At 46.5% G+C, this 23,742-nt stretch overlaps 2 protein-coding genes across 3 annotated transcripts in view; one reads left to right on the forward strand and one right to left on the reverse strand.

Moving 5' to 3' along the window:
* LOC115468286 (E3 ubiquitin-protein ligase TRIM39-like) overlaps window positions 1-23,742 on the forward strand; it is an 875,973-nt gene that overhangs the window by 563,899 nt on the left and 288,332 nt on the right. The window lies entirely within an intron of this gene.
* The window catches only part of LOC115468283 (E3 ubiquitin-protein ligase TRIM39-like), a 572,298-nt gene that overhangs the window by 381,100 nt on the left and 167,456 nt on the right, over window positions 1-23,742 (reverse strand). The window contains exons 1-2 of one of the 2 annotated variants that reach the window (XM_030199883.1): window positions 17,839-18,285; window positions 11,507-11,602 (exon numbers count right to left, since the gene is read on the reverse strand). The exons of the other annotated variant lie outside the window; for it this stretch is intronic. Coding sequence (XP_030055743.1) covers window positions 11,507-11,602; window positions 17,839-18,252 — 510 coding nt within the window. The 5' untranslated portion in view covers window positions 18,253-18,285. Of the gene's footprint in view, window positions 1-11,506; window positions 11,603-17,838; window positions 18,286-23,742 lie in introns of those variants that run through there. 2 annotated transcript variants of the gene reach the window in all.

A 23,742-nucleotide genomic window follows, 5' to 3' on the forward strand; every position in this document is an offset into this window, starting at 1 on the left:
ATTTATTAACTGAAATTTGTTAGCTTGAGAAATGTGCATAGCGGATATCATTTTATTGTGTTCAGTAGAAAAAAGAAATACATTTCTGATTTTATTTCTCCACTGTAACATGCCGAGGTTCCGAGTTCAATTTTTGTCTACATGTTTTTATTTCTAACTAGTAAAAAAGGCCCGTTTCTGACACAAATGAAACGGGCGCTAGCAAGGTTTTCCTCGGAGTGTGTATGTTTGGGAGAGTGTATGTGAGAGTGACTGTTTGAGAGTCAGAGTGAAAGTGTGAGTGTGTGAGAGAGAGAGTGAGTCTGGGTGTGAGTGTGTTTGTGAGAGAGTGTGTGTGTGAGAATGAGAGTGTGTGCAAGTGTGTATGTGAGACACAGTGTGAGAGAGAGTGTGTGTGTGTGGGTGAGAGAGAGAGTGTGTCTGAGACACAGATTCTCTGTGAGAGTGAGTGTATGAGACCAAGTGAGTGTGTGAGTGACTGTGTGGCACATAGAGAGTGAATGTGATACAGTGTGAGACAGAGTGTGTGAGAGTGAGAGTCAAAAAGACATTGTATATGAGAGAGAGAGTGTGAGCCCTGCCCTCCCAATCCATGCCCATCTGTCCCCTGCCCCCTCCATTCATCCTTTTCCAGCAATTCCCCTCTCCCTGAGTCCTGCCCTTCCAATCCATGCCCATCCATGCTCCTCTGTCACCTGGCCCCTCCATTCATCCCTATCCAGCAATTCCCCTCTCTCCCTGAGCCCTGTCCTGCAATCCATATCCATCCATGCCCATCTGTCCCCTCCATTCATCCCTATCCAGCAATTCCCCTCTCCCTGAGTCCTGCCCTTCCAATCCATGCCCATCCATGCTCCTCTGTCACCTGGCCCCTCCATTCATCCCTATCCAGCAATTCCCCTCTCTCCCTGAGGCCTGCCCTGCAATCCATATCCATCCATGCCCATCTGTCCCCTCCATTCATCCCTATCCAGCAATTCCCCTCTCTCCCTGAGTCCTGCCCTCCCAATCCATGCCCATCCATGCTTCTCTGTCCCCTGCCCCCTCCATTCATCCCTTTCCAGCAATTCCCCTCGCTCCCTGAGCCCTGCCCTCCCAATCCATGCCCATCCATGCTCCTCTGTCCCCTGCCGCCTCCATTCATCCTTTTCCAGCAAGTCCCCTCTCTCCCTTCCATGACCCCCCCTCGCATCCATGCTCCTCTCTCTCCCATGTCCCAGCCTGGCCCGCCCTCTTCTCCCCCCCCCTTCGCATCCATGCCCCCCCCCCTTCGCATCCATGCTGTCGTTTCTCCCCTGCCCTCCCGCTCCCATTGTTCTACTTTACTGGCCACCCTCTTCTCTCCCCCCAACATCCCTTTTTGTTTTTTTTCTTCTTTTTAAATTTACCTCCGTGGCGGTTCTGGCAGCGAAGCGTCAGGGAAGGAGGCGGTGCTCCCGACGTCTAGCTTTCCCTTCGCTGTGTTCCGCCTTCTTTTGACGTCATCCTTGACGTCAGAAGAAGGCGGAACACAGCGAAGGGAAGGCTAGACGTCGGGAGCGCCGCCTCCTTCCCTGACGCTTCGCTGCCAGATTTGTTTGGGTTTTTTTTTCCGCCCTCGACGTCATGACGTTTGACGCGAGGGCAGGGCAGAGATGGCTGGCTGGCTTGAAGGCTTCACACCACGAATCCACGAACCCTTCAGCCTGGGAGTGACGTCAGATGGCTTCAGAACGTTGTCCTGAGAACGTTGAGGGTGCGTTTTATTATATTAGATTTGTGGTCCCTTGTTCAGTATTTGGTGAGAGTCTGGGCCCTAGCATGTCTAACACTAGTCCTGACCCTTGCTGTAGCTGGTGGGGATCCCCAACCTACATCAGCTGAGGACCACCTCTAAAAGCAGCCAAAACTCCCTTCTCCTACGCTTGGCAGATGGCGGCAACATCCTTGAGCCACCGATAACTAAGCATGCATGGGGTGCCAGCATTGGTGACTCAAGGCATTGTTGCTACTGCTGCCTGCCAAGCTTGGTAAAAGGGATTTCTGGCTGTCTTCGGAGGAAGTTTTCAGCTGACAGAGCTTGGGGATCTCTATGAACTAAAGTATATTTTGAATTGGGAGGTGCCAGGGGAGATGTGGAGAGTGTGGGGAGGAAGGGGGCAGGGACAGAGAGAAAATTTTGTGCCCACCCACTTTGGGCTCAGGCCCACCCAAAATTGGCCATCTGGCTACACCACTGGGTACAGCACTTCCTCCTTTAACAGTGGTGACTCCAGCACAGCCTTCCTCCTCTCACCACCCACTCTTTTCACAGCCTTCCTCTCTCACCATACTCAGAAACATGTCCCCCTTTCACAATCTCCTCCATCCCCTACCCAGCAACTCCCTCTGCCTCTCTCCTCATGTGCACTGTACCCATCCCAGTACCACTGTTGTCTCCATATTGTTCCTTAAGTAAGCAGAAGAGGGGTCTCCCTCCTTTCCTTACCATAAGCAGCCTCCATTTCTCTCTTCCCCAGCATCTACCCCCTGCATCTCCCCATTCTCTCCCTTCCTCAGTATCCATTAGCATCTTATTTATTTATTTATTTATTTTATTGCATTTGTATCCCACATTTTCCCACCTATTTGCGGGCTCAGTGTGGCTTACAATACATTGTGAATGATGGAAATACAATTTGTTGCAGTACGATTATGGGTTACATTTTGAAGAGTTATGGGAAGACAAAGTCAAAATATCATTTGAGGAATAGAACAATGGAATGTAACAATGGGGAATTGATAGGGCGATAAAACAATAGCAAGAGAACATTAGGGTATAACAGTTTTATCTGTGGATAGAGTTTTAAGTGTGGTGAAAATACGGGGGAAGAGAACTCAGAAGAGAGTGTATTGATGCATTTCTATTAGTGTGTCTGGACATCATGTGTTTTGATCCTTGCAGTAAATTTTCTCAAAGAGATGAGTCTTTAGTAGTTTACGGAAGTCGGTTAGTTCATAGATCGTTTTCAGGTTGCGTGGTAGTGTATTCTTGTTCTCCTCTCTCTTCTTCTAGTGTCTAGCCCCAGCTTTCTTCTCTTTCCAACCCCACAATCTTGCCCTGCCCTTTTGAACATTTTGTTGAGTAGTGGTCACGGTTGTGTGGAATGGGTGAAAGGGTGGAGGGAGGAAGAGAGGGAGGGGAAGTAGGGGTGTTGATTCTTTAAGACTTAGTTTTCTGGTTACTGCTGTTAAATTTCAACAGTAACAAAATGAGTGGTCACAGACCAGCACATCCTGTGATTTCAATGTATTGCAGTATCCTGGAGCTCTCAAAAACCCATCAAAACTTACAGGTTACAAATGATGAAATTAGATAAAAATGAGCTTCCACATCACAGGAGTTATTTCAGATTGAAATCTGTATCCTGGAACTCACTTAAAAGGCATCAGGACAGACCCATCCCTGAATGAGCAGAAATGTACATGTAACAGTCAGTGAGTGTCACCAGATCACTCCTTACTATAATGTCACAGTTCACCGAGCGGATGACCTCAGCAACGATGTGAAGAAAGCACTGAGGGGCAATTCTATGAACTGGCACCAAGAGAGAGGTACAACTATGGGGTGCATTTAATGTCAATTATTTAATGATTTCAGGACAAGCCTAAGCCTTATAGAAATAAGAGCAGAAAACTAAAAGATGTTATCAGCCAAACCCCTCTTAGTAAACAGCTTAGTAAACAGGGTCCTTAGTTTTTCAGTATTCTTTGCTTGAACTTTCACTTAAATTGTTTTGAAATCAGTCTGGTGCAAACAAGATACTTTGCAAATTTTTTCTTTTCTTTTACATTTTCTTCCTCCAACAGGTCTCATTACACTCAGGGTGTTTCTCAATTAAGTATTAATGTATCTTAGATTCTCAGATTTAAGTAAATTTTCTTTATGTATCTGTATTTTTCTCAATCATTTATCTCTTTTTATCTTTCAGTGTCTTCCAGAAAAATTGTTCTTGCATGGACCAGTATTGAAAGATACCCATCCTCCTCCTCAGGTAAACATGAAAGGGTTTTCTTCTGTTATTCTCCCCCTACTAGCCTATCTACAATAAATAAAAAAATCCTATCTTTCTATTATTTGTATGTTCTATTGTGCATCTTTTTTCTTCAATAATCTGTTATCTAACTCCTTTTATTTAAAAATATAATCAATAATTCCTAACTTTCCCACCAAAGAAATGAATCTTAATATTTTCAAGTTATCACTCAACCTTTTTAATCTCTCTGTTCAGTCTCACTATATATATATATATTTTTTTTTTTTAATTCTAGTCTCAGAAGGTGTGATGATTAAATTGTTCAGGAATTAATTAAGATGCTGAATATTGACTATCTAATTCCTTCTTGTCCTGCCTTATTTTTTCTTTGATATCTCAGCTGGTAAATTGCTGTCTAACAGGCATTTTCCAGCTTTTCATGCCTTCACAGAGATCTGAATGTATTTCCAGTGAAACATACTTCATTATTTTTATTTTTTATTACATTTGTACCCCGCGCTTTCCCACTCATGGCAGGCTCAATGCGGCTTGCATATTATATACAGGTACTTATTTGTACCTCAGGGTCCTGTTTACTAAAGTGCGTTTGTGTTTTTAGCGCGCCTACACTTAAAGCATGCGCTAACCATGTAGGCGCCTATAGGGATATTGCAGGCATGTACATGGTTAATGCACGTACATGGTTAATGCACATACATGGTTAATGCACATACATGGTTAACTTGCATTAAAAATATTAACGCACCTATAACACTGCTTAGTAAACAGGGCTCCCAGTGTTTATTTTGGTACATTTGTATTCCACATTTTTTCACAAATTTGTAGGCTCAATGTGGCTTACATAGTTCCGGAGGTGCGATTGCAAACTCCGGTGTAAACAAATACAAAGTGATGTAATGGTAAAGTTCATGTGGTACAGCCACATTAGGGAATAGTGCGACTGAAGAGTTGAGTTGTGTCCATACTGTTATTAGTTGTGTTGTGTTGCAGTGAGCTGGCATTTATGTTGGATTTTATTTATTTATTTATTGCATTTGTATCCCACATTATCCTAACTTTTTTGCGGGCTCAATGTGGCTTACAATTCATCGTGGATATGGGAAGTAGAAGGGAACATACATTTGTTATTACAGAGAGTTTTGGGTTAAGTGATTAAAGTATTAAAGCAAAAGATAGTATAAAACGTTTCTGGATAAGTCAAAGATTATACAGTTACATGTGTTGATCTTTGTTGTATATCTTGTCGAAGAGATAGGTTTTCAATAGCTTGCGGAAATTTGTCAGTTCATAGATCATTGGGGTATGTCTTTTTGAAGAGGTTTGTTTTCAGTTTTTTCCTGAAGTTTAGGAGGTCATTTGTCTCTTTCAAGGCTTTTGGTAGTGCATTCCACAGTTGGGTGCTTATATAAAAAAAGCTGGACGCATAGGTAGATTTGTATTTGAGTCCTTTGAAGCTAGGGTGGTGGAGATTTAGGTATGATCATGTTGATTCAGATGTATTTCTAGTTGGCAGGTCAATCAGGTCAGCCATGTATCCCGGGGCTGTGCCGTGGATAATTTTGTGGACCATAGTGCAGAGTTTTGAAGGTGATACGTTCTTTGGGAGCCAGTGTAGTTTTTCGCGAAGGGGTTTTCCACTGTCGTATCACGTTTTCCCGAAGATAAGTCTCGCTGCCGTGTTTTGAGCAGTCTGGAGTTTCTTTAGGATTTGTTCTTTGCATCCTGCGTAAATTCCGTTGCAGTAGTCTGCATGGCTTAGTACCACTGATTGTATCAGGTTGAAAGACTATTTACATTTTGAGTGTTTATTTGAGTTGATATTCTTGAGACCCTAGCAGGCTTATTTTCGAAAGAGAAGGACGTCCATCTTTCGACACAAATTGCAAGATGGGCATCCTTCTCACAGGGTCGCCCAAATCGGCATAATCGAAAGCCGATTTTGGGCGCCCTCAACTGCTTTCTGTCACAGGGATGACCAAAGTTCATGGGGGCGTGTCGGATGCGTAGCAAAGGCAGGTCTGGGGCGTGCTTAACACATGGGTGTCCTCGGCCGATAGTGGAAAAAAAGAAGAGCGTCCCTGATGAACACTTGGACGACTTGATCCTCTTTTTTTTACGACCAAGCCACAAAAATGTGCCTTAAATGACCACATGACCACTGGAGGGAATCGGGGATGACCTCCCCTTACTCCCCCAGTGGTCACTAACCCCCTCCCACCCTAAAAAAAAATGTTTTTAAACTTTTTTCCAGCCTCTATGCCAGCCTCAAATATCATACCCAGCTCCATGACAGCAGTATGCAGGTCCCTGGAGCACTTTTAGTGGGTCCTGCAGTGCACTTAAGGCAGGCGGACCCAGGTCAATCCCCCCCCCCTCCACCTGTTACACTTGTGGTGGTAAATGTCAGCCCTTCTAAACCCACCACAAACCTACTGTACCCACATCTAGGTGCCCCCTTTACCCCTTAGGGCTATGGTAGTGGTGTATGTCATGGGGGGGCTGAGCCTGCTCATTAAGATGGGTCGGGTGACCCGGAAGAAAGTGTGGAGGTCCACACGGGCCAGGGCTCTTGCTGTGAAGGCGGAGTCGCAAAGGCGAAGAGTTGCGGTGACCGCCGGAAGTGGAAGTTGCTGCTTTGCTATCATGGCGAGCGGCGGAGGGGGCAACTGTTTGTGTTATGACAACTGTAGCTCGGGGGTGGGGGGTTATCCTATACGGATGTTAATTAGAAGTTTAAATGTTAATAAATCAAGCTGCGGCCTATGGTTATCCCACAATTGTGTGCAAAAGAGTTATTGAGTGAAAGAGTACAGGGGGGAAGTGGGAACATGCCTGGTAGAACGGGTCCCTTATCCAAGGTTTAAATGTTGTCAGTTTGCAACACTGTTGGAGTCTCTGGCTGTCTTGTTGAGCAGAATAGATGGAATATTTGCTATGTAAATATTAAATTCACTGATACTTGAATCTACATTGTTTAGCATTCTCATACGTTTCCCCTGTATTATTTCCCTTTAAATACTTTTTCTGACTTTCATGTCTCTCGGAAATCAAATTAGCACAATTTTAGGCCCACTTTCCTTCGACGTTCACTCTCTCTCTCTCTCTCATCTGAGCATGTCTTAGAACAAGCTAGATAAATACAACCCTTCCTTTCTACAATTGTTTCAAATTATTTGTTTTTCTCATACCTGTTATTAATTAGATTCACTCGAGAGCTTAATTAAAATCGCAGTTCCTCTCTGCACTCCGCTCTCACAACCTTCCTTCACTGACCAACTCAGAATCATGAAAAGACCTCCGCTGTTGCTCTCCTCTTCCTCCACTCTCACCAGGGCCGCCGAGAGGAGGGGGCAGGGGGGGGACAAAATTCCCCAGGCCTGGGCCACCAAGGGGGCCCGGCGCCGCAGTCCCACCCAGTGGTGTACCAAGGGCGGGGAGGTCGTGGTGCTGCTGCTGCAATAGGGGTTCCGTCCCAGCGCCCCCTCCAATTAGTGCGATGTATCGCTCTCCTTTCTCTCTCCACCCCCACCCCACTCTCCAGGCCTTTAAACTTCCAAACCTCCTGCAGCGTGCGTCAGCGATATGAGCGCTGCCTTTGGCCAGCCCTGGAAGTCCCCTCTGTACAAAGTCCTACCTATGCGGGAAGCTGTACAGAGAAAGCTTCCGGGGCAGGCTAAAGGCAGCTCTTACATCGCTGATGCTGCCTGCCAGTGGGTCTGGAAAGCTTGGAGGCCTGCAGAGCGGGGTAGGGGGTGAAGAGAGCTGAGGTGGAAAAGCGATGTCAGGCAGACCGCAGGGAAAGGGAAAAGGGGGTGGAGAGAGGAGGAAGATCACACGGCGATGCCAGTCCGAAGGGGAAGAAGGGGAGGGGAGAGGAGGGAGAGCAAAGCCGGCCCAGACCTCAAGGAAAGGGAAAAGGAGGGTGGACAGAGGAGGAAAAGCAATGCTAGACCGAAGGGGAAGAGGGGGTGGAGAGGCAGAGAGTGATGCTAGACCTCAGAGGAAGGGGGAAGAAGGAGGGAAAGTGATACCAGGCCACAGGGGACGGAGAAAAGTAAAATATATAGGAGATACTGGAAAGCAGAAGATGGATGGGGAGAGGAGAGATAAAGATGGAGAGAGGGGGAGATGTTGGAATGCATCATGTAAAAAGTACAGAGGGGGCACATGCTGGATGGAAGGGGCAGAGAAAGCGGGCAGACACCAATGGAAAGGGGGAGAGGAGGGCAGATGCAGAATGGAAGAGAGTGCAACAGTGGATGGAAGGGGCAGAGAAAGTGGGCAAATGCTGGATGGAAGGGAGAGAGTGAAGAGAAGATGAGGAAAGCAGAAACTAGAGACGACAAAGGTAGAAAAAAGATGTATTATTATTATTATCTTCCCTATCTGGTACAATCATTGGTACTACATCATCTAGACTACTGTAATGCACTTTACGCCGGCTGTAAAGAGCAAATACTCAAAAAAACTCCAGACAGCCCAGAACACTGCAGCTAGACTCATATTCGGAAAACCAAAATATGAAAGTGCTAAACCCCTACAAGAGAAGCTACACTGGCTCCCACTCAAAGAACGCATCGCGTTCAAGGTGTGCACCCTAGTTCACAAAATCATCCATGGCGATGCCCCAGTCTACATGCCAGACCTGATAGACTTACCACCCAGAAATGCTAAAAAAATCATCTCGCACATTCCTTAACCTTCATTTCCCCAACTGCAAAGGTTTAAAATACAAACTAACGCACGCATCAACCTTTTCCTATATGAGCACGCAATTCTGGAACGTGCTGCCGCGCAACCGAAAAACGATCTATGAACTAACCAGCTTCCGCAAACTACTGAAGACCCATCTCTTCAACAAGACATATCACAAAGATCAAGACATGTGAAATTCCCCACATGTATCCAGAACTATCTTATAATGTTTATCTTGTTATATCGCTACTATGCTTTATCGTTATCATGTAACCCAGAATCCTTCTGTAATACCAAATGTCTATTCTCGTCTTATTTCCACTATCCATGATGTATTGTAAGCCACATTGAGCCTGCAAATATGTGGGAAAATGTGGATACAAATGTAACAAATAAATAAATAAATAATTTTATTATTTTTTTTCCCTTTATGATAAAGTAGTATTGCAGTTGTGGTGATAAATACAAAATGAAAATAAGGTGATCTTTCTATTAGACTAATTTTAATACATTTTTTAGAGACCAAAACCCCATCCTCAGGTCAGGACAGGCTACCGTAACATACTGACCTGTGGAAGGAGGTTTTGGCCTCTGAAAGCTAATTGAAATATGTATTAGTCCAATAAAATGGTATCTTATTTTTCATTTTTTTGTTTTATTTCTGTTTGTTAATTTGTAAAGTGGTGATTGGTATTTGTCTTAATATTGCACAGTACTGCATCACTGTTTCTGTGGCGTTGCATTGTATGCAGAATCTGACTTGTTGGGGGTTCAGTTTAATTTTTGTCTACATATTTATGTTTTTAGTTTGTGGTTACTTATTCTATCCTTGGTGAGGATGTATCTGTGTTCTATGTGAAAAAGAAATGGTTTTGTGTTGGCAGGATCATTTTCCCTAATGTCTTGTTTAGTTTTACAATGGGTGTATTGATGTTCTAACGCTCACTGCAATGTTTAAGATGCTGCCTTTTCCCAGGTACACCCTTGTTGTGTGACTCGTGGATTATTATTAAAAATATTTCTTTCATATAGAGGAGGGGGGTGTTAAAAAATGATAGGCCCCGGGTGTCAAATACGCTACGTACGCCACTGGTCCCACCCGCCCTCTGTCGTCGACCGTCCGCCACCGGGCCGGGCCCCCTGCATTGAAATCACAGTGCCTCTCACCTCCGTGTGAAAGCGCTGCAGGCAGCAGATCATCTCCCTTCGGGCCTCCTTCCCTCCCTGTGTCCCGCCCTCGTCTGACGTAACTTCCGTGTAGGGGTTCGGGTTGAGGAGGAGTGGCAATGACTTCGGGGGAGGGGGGGGAGCTTGTCCCGGGCCCGGCCCAGTCTCTCGGCGGCCCTGACTCCCACTTCTGACCTCCCCACTGAGTCCTGGTTCTGTTCCACACCAAGCTCCACTTTCTTTATGGGCCCTGCGTGGACCTGTGATCCTGAACGTCATGCACCCATGCACACATTTCTGGGTTTGTCAGAGCTCCTGTTTTATTTATTTATTTATTGCATTTGTATCCCACATTTTCCCACCTCTTTGCGGGTTCAGTGTGGCTTACAATAAGATATGGATAATGGAAATACATTTGTTACAACTTGGTTATGGGTTACATTGTACAGGTTATGCGAGACAATCGAAGTATCGTTAAGAATGTAACAATGGGACATAGACATTGAAACATTGGAAGGACACAATGGGAAGCTTAAAGGGCAGAATTAAGACACAAAGACATATGGTGTACATATTTCTGTGAGTACATGTATGGGTGATGTGGAATTAAGGGGGGTGAGGGTCAGAAGTGGTTGTGTGATGCATTGATGAATAGTGAGTGTGGACTCTATGTGTTTTGGCTCTTTCCGTAGATTGTTTCAAACAGGTGGGTCTTCAATGATTTGCGGAAGGAAGCTTGTTTGTGAATCGTTCTTAGGTTGCGCGGCAGTGTATTCCAAAGCTGTGTGCTCATGTGAGAAAAGGTTGACGCGTGTAGCGTCTTGTATTTCACGCCCTTGCAATTAGGGAATTGCAATTAGGGAATTTGGGCCCACTGGTGCTCAAGTTGGTTTCCCAGACTCACTCCAACATGGCCAGTCAGCTGCCACACTTTTGAGCCCAGCACGGCCCCAGATCGAGCCAATGTTTTCCCCAGTGGGCCTAGAACTTACTTCTTACTCTGCTTCCCCACACCAGAGACCCTTTCAGGCACGTGCTACTTCTCCAATTCCTGCCCCCTAACAGGCCCTGGTGCACTCAGCCCTGCAGCCATCCTTCCTGGCACCACAACAGCCCCAGAGACCCCCACCCTAACTGCTGGACTGCCTCAAGCCTGAGCCCGGTGCTCCTTTCCCATTTTGCAGCCCACACCACACTACCTCTCTGCAAGAAATACAATGTTACAATTTTCCTTTGTTCCACTTACAGATTCAGAATCCGCCTGTTCTCAGCCAATAAGGAACCAAGAAATAGTTTCCATGCAGTAACAAGGCAGATTGAATCCCATTATTCAATTTATTATTATTCAATTGCCCTCCCCTTGTCCCTTCCTTCCTTCTCACCCATCACTTCCCTCACCCGTAACTGTCTTGTCTGTCTGTATTATTTAGATTGTAAGCTCTTTTGGGCAGGGACTGTCTCTTTGTGTCAGGTGTTCAGCGCTGCGTGCGTCTGGTAGCGCTATACAAATGCTAATAATAATAATAATGATGATATTATTCTCTTATTCAGATGATTCAGGGGATTGATGTAGTGAGAGGAACAAAAACCCTGCAGAAACTGGCTCAGAAGGAGACACAGACACCCACCTTCAGCTCTTCAGCCTTCTTCCCTTCAGTAGATTTAAACTTCAGAAGATCTTCCAGATCCTTTCTCAGAGGCTCCAGATGCACTTTAAATTTTTCCTGTGAACATTAAACATCATTGATTAGCATATGATTATTTTTATAACCACAATTTCAGACTTGACTGTAAATGTGAGATGTCCCTTCCAATTTAGATCGTTTCTTTGAAATAACAGAATTCTGATGGGTCAATATTCAAAGTGATATAACCAGGCAGGATAGGCTCCTGCCTGGTTAAATCATGCTGAACTGGCCATGAGCCAATATTACACAGCACTTAACCCAACTGTGCCACTGAATATTGGCAAAAGTTCTGTCCAGGCAGAGGAGGGGTGAAACGGGGGCAGAGTCAGGGTGGAGCTGAGAGATAAGCGGGCACCAGTGATATTCAGTTCCAGTGCCCCATATCTAACCACATAAACTGAACCATGACCAAGGTGTCCTAATCATGGATTGAGAGGCAGATGCATCAAGCAAACGTTAAAAAATCTAAATCGTTAAAGTCCCTAACGATTTTAAAAAAACGAAGAATGCACCCAAAAAACAAGTCACACATGCTCGGATCGGTATTGAAAAGTACAATGTATCAAATAATCGTAATCCACATCGGTAATCGGCCCCTAAAGCATGCGCAGAGCAGCCAAGCGTTATGTTAGCTGCTCTGCACATGCCAAAAACAGTCAAAACACAAGCACGTGGCTCCCAAATCAAAACAAAAATAAAAAGGGTCGGGAGGGGGCAAAGGCGCTCGTCAGGAGCGTCCTGTATGGCCGTCCTTGCCCCCCCCCCCCCCCCGCCCGAGGTCGCCATTCCCCCCCCCCCCCCCCCCCGCTTCCCTCTGCATTATAAATTAAAAAGCAAAACATACCTTTAGCAGCCCCGGCCCCCCTCCCTTCCTCACTACTCTGTCTCCCCTCAGCTCCGCCTCCTGACATCCTCCGCCCTGTGCCCCGCCCCCTCTTGGGGTCGTCGCCGCCATTCCCCCCCATCCACTGGGCCCCCTCCCTCTTACCGGGCCCGTGCAGCCCCTCTCTCCTCTGTCCGAAGGCGCTGCACGGGCAAGAACAAAAACTGATGCCTGTCTTCGCCCAGCTTCGGTCGCGCGTCTCTCTCCTCCTGGGCCTGCCCCCGTCTTTAAGATAACTGAATTCTGATGGGTCAATATTCAAAGTGATATAACCAGGCAGGATAGGCTTCTGCCTGGTTAAATCGTGCTGAACTGGCCATGAGCCAATATTAAACAGCACTTAACTCAACAGTGCCACTGAATATTGGCAAAAGTTCTGTCCAAGCAGTGGAGGGGTGGTTCGGGGGCAGTCAGGGTGGAACTGAGCGATATGCAGGCACCAGTGATATTCAGTTCCAGCGCCCCATATCTAACCAGGTAAACTGAACCATGAACAAGGTGTCCTAACCAGGGATTTAGACTATCTCAAGGGTAAAGAAATTATTAAGGCTGGATAAGTGACAGAATAATTAGGCAGGACTAGGTGGGATACAAGATTAAGAAATGGGTGTGAGTAAAATTCAAATAGAGTTCTTTGTATTCAGAAAGGCCAAACTGAAGAAATGTATTTTTAGAAGACTTGTAAAAGTTAGGTAATCAGCTGTAAACTTGATTGATTTAGGAAGAGAATTTTGGTGCCTTGATAGGAAAAATTAGCATGGTGAATTGTTTTATATATCACATTCTTACAGAGAGGGAAATATAAGACAAGATCGGAAGATTCCTGAATAGACAGCAGCCAGGGTTCAAGTTTTGATGATTGATCTCAGTACTCATATGCTTCAAAATGCTGCTAATTCAACACTGTTTAGTTGTATGGGAATGAAAAGGTACATTTTCAGTAATTTCATTAAATACTCACACCTTTGTCTCTCAGCTTCCTCTATAGAGTTCATGGTGTGAGATTTGTGACCCCAGGACACACTGTGATACTAAAGATACTGAAACACACCTTGGATTCCTGCACAGCCTCCACTATGGGGGAAAGGGAAATGGGACTTGATAGACCACTTTTCTATGGTTTTTGCAACTACATTCAAAGCAGTTTACATAGTATATTCACTCAGGTACTTATTTGTAGGTTAAGTGACTTGCCGAGAGTCACAAGGAGCTGAGACCCATTTAATCCCTACCCCTTTCAGTGTGAACAGAGGCACCAGTTGACTCAGGTAAAGCATTAACGTCCCTTCGGAGGGATTATAATACCAAACACTGTCAAAAAAAGCAAGTGATGTGATAACATTTTAGCAAGAGTGTTAACCCTCTATCAGAGAAAACATAATATCCGTAGGGTTGTCAACCAGCCAGTGCCAGTGTTGATTTTCTGCCAAATTCCGTCATCTACCGTCTTCAGCCACTGCTGATGCTGCCAAAGGTCTGCAGTCATAGAAGCATTTACTTCCACCAGGACTTGTTGCATCTTCCATTCTTCCCATGGGAGGGTGGGAAGAGAGGATGAGGGGCTGGAGCACAGAAGAAGTGGTAACATAGTAAATGACGGCAGATAAAGACCTGTACTGTCCAACATCGATCAATAATTGTAACAGGAGTGGAGGAGTGGCCTAGTGGTTAGGGTGGTGGACTTGGGTCCTGGGGAACTGAGGAACTGAGTTCGATTCCCACTTCAGGCACAGGCAGCTCCTTGTCACTCTGGGCAAGTCACTTAACCCTCCATTGCCACATTGAGCCTGCCATGTGGGAAAGCGCAGGGTACAAATGTAACAAAAATAAAATAGATACTATTGGAGATTCTACATGGAATGTTGCTATTCCACTAGCAATATTCCATGTAGAAGGCTGCGCAGGCTTCTGTTTCTGTGAGTCTGACGTCCTGCACGTACTCACAGAAGCAGAAGCCTGCGCGGCCACATTGGTGATCTGCAAGGGCCGACTAGTGGAATAGCAACATTCCACGTAGAATCTCAAATAGTAGCAACAGTGGAGGAGTGGCCTAGTGGTTAGGGTGGTGGACTTTGGTCCTGAGGAACTGAGTTTGATTCCCACTTCAGGCACAGGCAGCTCCTTCTGACTCTGGGCAAGTCACTTAACCCTCCATTGCCCCATGTAAGCCGCATTGAGCCTGCCATGAGTGGGAAAGCGCAGGGTACAAATGTAACAAAACAAAAAAAAAAAACTGCAACACATCACCACTCTATTTTATATTCTAACTGGTTTCCTTCTATGCCTATTATCCTATTCTCCATGTAACTCCAACTATAACTTTTTACTCTGGAATGGTGAATGCCATAACGGAACATTGTAAGCCACACTGAGCCTGCAAAAAGGTAGGAAAATGTGGGATACAAATGCAACAAATAATAATAATAATCCAGTCTGCCCAACAAGATAAACTCATTTTACATGGTATGTGATACTGAGTTTGATTTCTCCTTGCCTTTCTCAGGGCACAGACCGTAAAAGTCTACCCAGCATTTGTCTTGTACTAAGTTCTGAAGCTAACCTCAAAGCCCCTTAAAATTTACACTCCAGCTCATCCCTATCTATTCAGTCACCATCAGGGCCTAGACCGTAGAAGTCTGCCCAGCTCCCGTTTTGTTTCCCAATTACCGGCGTCGCCACCCAAACTCCGCTAAGATTCCAGGAAACCATTCCTTCTAAACAGGATTCCTTTGTGTTTACCCCACGCAGGTTTGAATTCCATTACCGAAGCGGCAGCGGCGGCAAGGGGAGCAGGAGCAACGCGATGGCGCCCCGGTGTAAGGCGCCAAAGGATACAGAACAGGTCAGCAGCCGAAGACTGAGCCTGCAGCCCTCCTCCGATTCCTACCTCCATCCACTGGCACAGCCCCCAGGGTTGCGGAGTCTCTGCACCCCGGGCAAATGCTTCGGAGCACCAGACTGTCCTGATAACACCGCAAATAGAGCGATCAGGGCGGCTGTGGCGGTGTAAGGTGCTGGAACAACACACCGAAAGCAACCCGGAGACAGGCTCCGAGGACCTCAGAGCAGACCCACACCAGTAATCGAGACTACTACCTCTCCTCTAACTCCTACTTCCAATCACAAACACAGCCCCGGGCAGCGCTTTAAACATCAGGTTACTTACGTCAGACGAGGGCGGGCCCAGGAGGGACGTCCGAAGACTCGGTGAAGAGGCGATCAGCTGTTCTTCTTGCCCATGCAGCACCTTCACACAGAGGTGAGAGGCGCTGCGCGGGCCCGGTAAGACGGAGGGGGGGCCCGGTGGATGGGGGGAGCGTCAGCAACGACCTCAGGGGGGAGGCGGGGGTGGGGCACGGGGGCAGAAGATGGTAGGAGGCGGAGCTGGGGAGGAAGAGAGGAAGAGAAGGGGGCCGGGGCAGCTTAAAGTTGGATTTTTTATTAATGCAGGAGGAAGCGGGGAGCAGTGGCGACCTAAGAGGGGGGCAAGGCCATCCATAAAGGACGCTCCTGACGAGCGCCTTTGCTCCCTCCCGATCGTTAGCTTTCCCGTAGTTTTCCATCGTTAGGGCAAGCGGAAAACTTTAGTGTATCTCATTTCAATAGGGTTTCTACACAATTTGCTCATCTGCATTCCGTTTTCGTTTGCTGCTACCGTCGTCGTCGTCGGAAATTGGGCTTTAATGCATGCCAGGGTAGGTTAGTGCATCTTGCCCTGAATGATTACTGTGGGGCAGAGGACCCTTTCTGGGTGCCTGAAGGAGCCTTCTGCACTGCATATGATTAGGCCGGGGATGTTGGGTTTGTGAGGAGAGAGGACTTGTGTGGATTGGCCAATCTGAAAAGATAAATTGATCTTATGGCTTTGAGTGAATCAGTCTGACATTGAGTGGTCTGCACACAAGTGAGCATTTAGCTAGAGAAGCAAGACTGCTGACCTGACTGCACATGACTCTGTGAAAACTCCAGTGAAGTCTAAAACCAATATTCAAGCACCAGAATCCCTCTGCCTAACACATTCCAAAGAGCAATTAAGCTAAATACCCTAGCATTGTCTCCCAACCTCTCCCTCTGCGCCAACTGGCCAGCAAGCAAAGACAGTCAGCCACACATGTGACAACCCCCCTCCCCCCCCAACAATTACCTGAAAGCGCCTTGCAGTCCCCCCCTCCCCCCCCCCAGACAAACCCTAGAAGCGGGATTCTCTGGGCTAAGAAGGTGTGAAGCATTTACTGCTGGCCTGGGAGATAGATCAAAGAAAGACCCTGACTCAGAGCTACTGTCCTGCTCTTTAACTTATCACTGAAAGCAGACCCAATGCCATAACAGGGCTCTGTAAGCCACATTCTGCCTGCAAATAGGTGGGAAAATTTGGGATACAAATTCATTAAATAAATAAATAAATAAAATATCTGTGACTGTGACCCCAGGACATACTGTGATAATGCTTTGATGTACTTCCTACCCACCCCCCTCCTCCCACCCTGTCAGACTGTCATAGTAATGCTTGAATGTTTTCACTTATATACACTGTCAGCTAGCACATTTGCTTATTTCCGATCTGAGGAAGAAGGGCAACCTTCGAAAGCTAATCAAGAAATGTATTAAGTTATGTCCAATAAAAAAGGTATCATCTTATTTTCTTTTCCATGTTTTATTTTGTTTGATTTCTACTGATAACCTTAAGCGAGGACTAACACGGCTACCACACCTCTCTACATGTAGAACCCCAAAGAATAGCAAGATTCTGGAACCCTAAAGAGTAACAAGATTCCAGGCAGAATCTCAAAGAGTAGCAACGTTCCACGCAGAACCCCAAAGAACAGCAAGATTCCGGAATGCTAAAGAGTGACAAGATTCCACGCAGAATCTCAAAGAGTAGCAACATTCCATGTAGAACCCGATCTGGAAGAAGGGCAACCTTCGAAAGCTAATCAAGAAATGTATTAAGTTATGTCCAATAAAAAAGGTATCATCTTATTTTCTTTTCCATGTTTTATTTTGTTTGATTTCTATTGATAACCTTAAGAGTGGACTAACACGGCTACCACACTCCTCTACTTTGTGATAATAAAGAAACTGACACACACCTTGTATTCCTGCACAGCCTCCAAAAGAAAATGGGACTTGATAAAGCACTTTTCTATGGTTTTTGCAACTACATTCAAAGCAGTTTACATAGTATATACAGATACTTATTTGTACCTGGGGCAATAGAGGGTTAAGTGACTTGTCCAGGTTCACAGGAGCTGCAGTGGGAATTGAACCCAGTTCACCAGAACCAAAGTCTGCTGCACTACCCACTAGGCTAACTCCTCCACTAGGGGGATCAGAGTGTGATATCAGTGACCCCAGGACACACTGTTATACTAAAGCTACTGACACTCACCTTGTATTCCTGCACAGCCTCCTTTATGGGGCTCACGGTGTGAGATCTGTGATCTCTGGACTCTCTACAAATCAGGCAGATAATTTTCTGATCCTCTTCACAAAACAGCTTCAGTTTCTCTTCATGTTCCTCACACAGATTCTCCTCTTTGGGTCTCACTGAACACTGACTGAGCTTTTTCACCATTTCTGTCATATTTGCCAGGTGCCTGTTAGGTCTGAGGTTTCTCTGCTGAGATGTTTCCCTGCACTGAGGACAGGGGAAGTTTCTGTCTCTCCCCTCCCAGCTCTGAGTGATACAGGAGCGGCAGAAGTTGTGTCCACAGTCTATGGTCACTGGATCTGTGAAATAATCCAGACAGATAGAACAAGAAGCTTCATCTCGCAGACTCTCAGCAGGGTTTGCAGCAGCCATGATTCTTACAGGAAATGAGAGTAAAGAATTCAGTTTCTGTTTCACATCTTCAAAATAAAGGAGTGTCTGTGTGGAACAGGATCTTTGTCAGGGACTTTGTGTAATTTGAAGACACCAGGGCTGTCTGCCCTCCTTCCTGTCTCCTAGTTCCTCCCTTTTTTTTCCCCAGTTACAGAGACCCAGGGGGCAGTGTTGCCAGGTGGGCGGTTTTACCGCCCAATTGGGCGGTTTTCCGCGACCCGCCGCGGGAAATTTTTGCCCGCGGCGGGTTGCGGTTTTTTGGGCTGGTTTTTGTGCTTCGGGCGGTTTTTTCGGCCGCGGGGGGGGCGGGGTTAGTGACGTTTTTGGGTGGGGTTAATGACGTTTTGGGCGGGGTTAGTGACGTGGGAGGCGGGGCCGATGACGTGGGAGGCGGGGCCGATGACGGGGAGGTGGGGCCGATGACGTGAGAGGCGGGGCCGATGACGGGGAGGCGGGGCCGGTGACGTGGGAGGCGGGGCCGGTGACGGCGGGGGTGGGGTTGATGACGGCGGGGGCGGGGGTGATGACGCGGGGGTGGGGGTGTCAGGGGCGGGGTTTGTGTTTGGGCGGTTTTTGGGCTGTTTTTTGGGCTCCAGTGGGCTGGAAAAAAATTTTCCACCTGGCAACCCTGCCAGGGGGGTCTGGGACTCATGAGGCTAAAGGTAACAAAGGGATACAGCGGGATTCATTTTTTTCTTTGCCCAGTCCTTTACATGTGGACATTTGACATATTATCCTCCAAAATAAATGTTTTATAGAAGAAGACAGCTGATGTACTTAACACTGAGGATTATTGTCCGGGATCCTCCTATTTCCTTATGATTATGTCACAGGGGCCATAACTTAGCGGCTCTGGCGTTCTTCTCAAGCTTAAAATAAGGTTTAATGACAGAAGGACCGCTACTACTACTTAACATTTCTAGAGCGCTACTAGGGTTACGCAGTGCTTTTCTATCTACACTTCTTCCCTTGGTTCATTAATCTCATCCCATGGCTTTTCCTACCATCTCTATGCTGATGACTCCCAAATCTACCTTTCTACCCCTGATATCTCACCTTGCATCCAAACCAAAGTTTCAGCGTGCTTGTCTGACATTGCTGTCTGGATGTCTCAACGCCACCTGAAATTAAATATGACCAAAACCGAGCTTCTCATTTTCCCCCCCAAACCCACCTCCCCGCTCCCCCCGTTTTCTATTTCTGTTGATGGCTCTCTCATTCTCCCTGTCTCCTCAGCTCGAAACCTTGGGGTCATCTTTGACTCTTCTCTCTCCTTCTCTGCTCATATCCAGCAGACCGCCAAGACCTGTCGTTTCTTTCTTTACAACATCCGTAAAATCCACCCCTTTCTTTCCGAGCACTCTACCAAAACCCTCATCCATACCCTTGTCACCTCTCGTTTCAGACTACTGCAATCTGCTTCTTGCTGGCCTCCCACTTAGTCACCTCTCCCCTCTCCAGTCGGTTCAAAACTCTGCTGCCCGTCTCATCTTCCGCCAGGGTCGCTTTACTCATACTACCCCTCTCCTCAAGACCCTTCACTGGCTCCCTATCTGTTTTCGCATCCTGTTCAAACTTCTTCTACTAACCTATAAATGTACTCACTCTGCTGCTACCCAGTATCTCTCCACACTCGTCCTTCCCTACACCCCTTCCCGTGCACTCCACTGCATGGATAAATCCTTCTTATCTGTTCCCTTCTCCACTACTGCCAACTCCAGACTTCGCGCCTTCTGTCTCGCTGCACCCTACGCCTGGAATAAACTTCCTGAGCCCCTACGTCTTGACCCATCCTTGGCCACCTTTAAATCTAGACTGAAAGCCCACCTCTTTAACATTGCTTTTGACTCGTAACCACTTGTAACCACTCGCCTCCACCTACCCTCCTCTCTTCCTTCCCGTTCACATTAATTGATTTGATTTGCTTACTTTATTTATTTTTTGTCTATTAGATTGTAAGCTCTTTGAGCAGGGACTGTCTTTCTTCTATGTTTGTGCAGCGCTGCGTATGCCTTGTAGCGCTATAGAAATGCTAAATAGTAGTGGTAGTAGTAGTACAGTTTAACAATGAAGGACGTTGTAAAACTGTGAAAACTGCTTACAGTATGCAGCGATCACCAGCCATAACCCAGCGCTGCACAAATCTTTTTGAAGGTTAAACAAAGAGGTGCAATAGACTGGAGTGGAAGTGAGTCTAATCTCTGTTTCCAAAATAGGTGGGGAAATGTGGGATACAAGTGCAATAAAATAAATAAATAAATTTACTTATCTCTGTTTGCACTCCCCCACGCGGCCGTCATTGCCATACACTCGAAAAACAGCAAGCGAACCTATGAGCTGCTGCTAGACAAGAGTGGAAGTGAACCTATCTAGTCCACTGTAAGCAAGGAAGCCAATTTGGTTAATCTCTGTTTCCACTCCCCCACGCGGCCGTCATTGCCATACACTCAAATCCCAGCAAGCGAACCTATGAGCTGCAGCAAGGAGGTTTAATAGACAAGAGTGGAAGTGAACCTATCTAGTCCACTGTAAGCAAGGAAGCCAATTTGGTTAATCTCTGTTTCCACTCCCCCACGCGGCCGTCATTGCCATACACTCAAATCCCAGCAAGCGAACCTATGAGCTGCTGCAAGGACGTTTAATAGACAAGAGTGGAAGTGAACCTATCTAGTCCACTGTAAGCAAGGAAGCCAATTTGGTTAATCTCTGTTTCCACTCCCCCACGCGGCCGTCATTGCCATACACTCACATCCCAGCAAGCGAACCTATGAGCTGCTGCAAGGAGGTTTAATAGACAAGAGTGGAAGTGAACCTATCTAGTCCACTGTAAGCAAGGAAGCCAATTTGGTTAATCTCTGTTTCCACTCTCCCACGCGGCCGTCATTGCCATACACTCGAAAACAGCAAGCGAACCTATGAGCTGCTGCAAGGAGGTTTAATAGACAAGAGTGGAAGTGAACCTATCTAGTCCACTGTAAGCAAGGAAGCCAATTTGGTTAATCTCTGTTTCCACTCCCCCACGCGGCCGTCATTGCCATACACTCAAATCCCAGCAAGCGAACCTATGAGCTGCTGCAAGGAGGTTTAATAGACAAGAGTGGAAGTGAACCTATCTAGTCCACTGTAAGCAAGGAAGCCAATTTGGTTAATCTCTGTTTCCACTCCCCCACGCGGCCGTCATTGCCATACACTCGAATACAGCAAGCGAACCTATGAGCTGCTGCAAGGAGGTTTAATAGACAAGAGTGGAAGTGAACCTATCTAGTCCACTGTAAGCAAGGAAACCAATTTGGTTAATCTCTGTTTCCACTCTCCCACGCGGCCGTCATTGCCATACACTCGAAAAACAGCAAGCGAACCTATGAGCTGCTGCAAGGAGGTTTAATAGACAAGAGTGGAAGTGAACCTATCTAGTCCACTGTAAGCAAGGAAGCCAATTTGGTTAATCTCTGTTTCCACTCCCCCACGCGGCCGTCATTGCCATACACTCAAATCCCAGCAAGCGAACCTATGAGCTGCTGCAAGGAGGTTTAATAGACAAGAGTGGAAGTGAACCTATCTAGTCCACTGTAAGCAAGGAAGCCAATTTGGTTAATCTCTGTTTCTACTCTCCCACGCGGCCGTCATTGCCATACACTCGAAAAACAGCAAGCGAACCTATGAGCTGCAGCAAGGAGGTTTAATAGACAAGAGTGGAAGTGAACCTATCTAGTCCACTGTAAGCAAGGAAGCCAATTTGGTTAATCTCTGTTTCCACTCCCCCACGCGGCCGTCATTGCCATACACTCGAAAAACAGCAAGCGAACCTATGAGCTGCAGCAAGGAGGTTTAATAGACAAGAGTGGAAGTGAACCTATCTAGTCCACAGTAAGCAAGGAAGCCAATTTGGTTAATCTCTGTTTCCACTCCCCCACGCGGCCGTCATTGCCATACACTCGAAAAACAGCAAGCGAACCTATGAGCTGCTGCAAGGAGGTTTAATAGACAAGAGTGGAAGTGAACCTATCTAGTCCACTGTAAGCAAGGAAGCCAATTTGGTTAATCTCTGTTTCCACTCCCCCACACGGCCGTCATTGCCATACACTCAAATCACAGCAAGCGAACCTATGAGCTGCAGCAAGGAGGTTTAATAGACTAGAGTGGAAGTGAACCTATCTAGTCCACTGTAAGCAAGGAAGCCAATTTGGTTAATCTCTGTTTCCACTCTCCCATGCGGCCGTCATTGCCATACACTCGAAAAACAGCAAGCGAACCTATGAGCTGCTGCAAGGAGGTTTAATAGACAAGAGTGGAAGTGAACCTATCTAGTTCACAGTAAGCAAGGAAGCCAATTTGGTTAATCTCTGTTTCCACTCCCCCACGCGGCCGTCATTGCCATACACTCAAATCCCAGCAAGCGAACCTATGAGCTGCTGCAAGGAGGTTTAATAGACAAGAGTGGAAGTGAACCTATCTAGTCCACTGTAAGCAAGGAAGCCAATTTGGTTAATCTCTGATTCCACTCCCCCACGCGGCCGTCATTGCCATACACTCGAAAAACAGCAAGCGAACCTATGAGCTGCTGCAAGGAGGTTTAATAGACAAGAGTGGAAGTGAACCTATCTAGTCCACTGTAAGCAAGGAAGCCAATTTGGTTAATCTCTGTTTCCACTCCCCCACGCGGCCGTCATTGCCATACACTCGAAAAACAGCAAGCGAACCTATGAGCTGCAGCAAGGAGGTTTAATAGACAAGAGTGGAAGTGAACCTATCTAGTCCACTGTAAGCAAGGAAGCCAATTTGGTTAATCTCTGTTTCCACTCTCCCACGCGGCCGTCATTGCCATACACTCGAAAAACAGCAAGCGAACCTATGAGCTGCTGCAAGGAGGTTTAATAGACAAGAGTGGAAGTGAACCTATCTAGTCCACTGTAAGCAAGGAAGCCAATTTGGTTAATCTCTGTTTCCACTCCCCCACGCGGCCGTCATTGCCATACACTCAAATCCCAGCAAGCGAACCTATGAGCTGCTGCAAGGAGGTTTAATAGACAAGAGTGGAAGTGAACCTATCTAGTCCACTGTAAGCAAGGAAGCCAATTTGGTTAATCTCTGTTTCCACTCTCCCACGCGGCCGTCATTGCCATACACTCGAAAAACAGCAAGCGAACCTATGAGCTGCTGCAAGGAGGTTTAATAGACAAGAGTGGAAGTGAACCTATCTAGTCCACTGTAAGCAAGGAAGCCAATTTGGTTAATCTCTGTTTCCACTCCCCCACGCGGCCGTCATTGCCATACACTCAAATCCCAGCAAGCGAACCTATGAGCTGCTGCAAGGAGGTTTAATAGACAAGAGTGGAAGTGAACCTATCTAGTCCACTGTAAGCAAGGAAGCCAATTTGGTTAATCTCTGTTTCCACTCCCCCACGCGGCCGTCATTGCCATACACTCGAAAAACAGCAAGCAAACCTATGAGCTGCTGCAAGGAGGTTT

Source organism: Microcaecilia unicolor, chromosome 4, assembly GCF_901765095.1.
Source record: "Microcaecilia unicolor chromosome 4, aMicUni1.1, whole genome shotgun sequence".
NCBI classification, from domain to species: domain Eukaryota; kingdom Metazoa; phylum Chordata; class Amphibia; order Gymnophiona; family Siphonopidae; genus Microcaecilia; species Microcaecilia unicolor.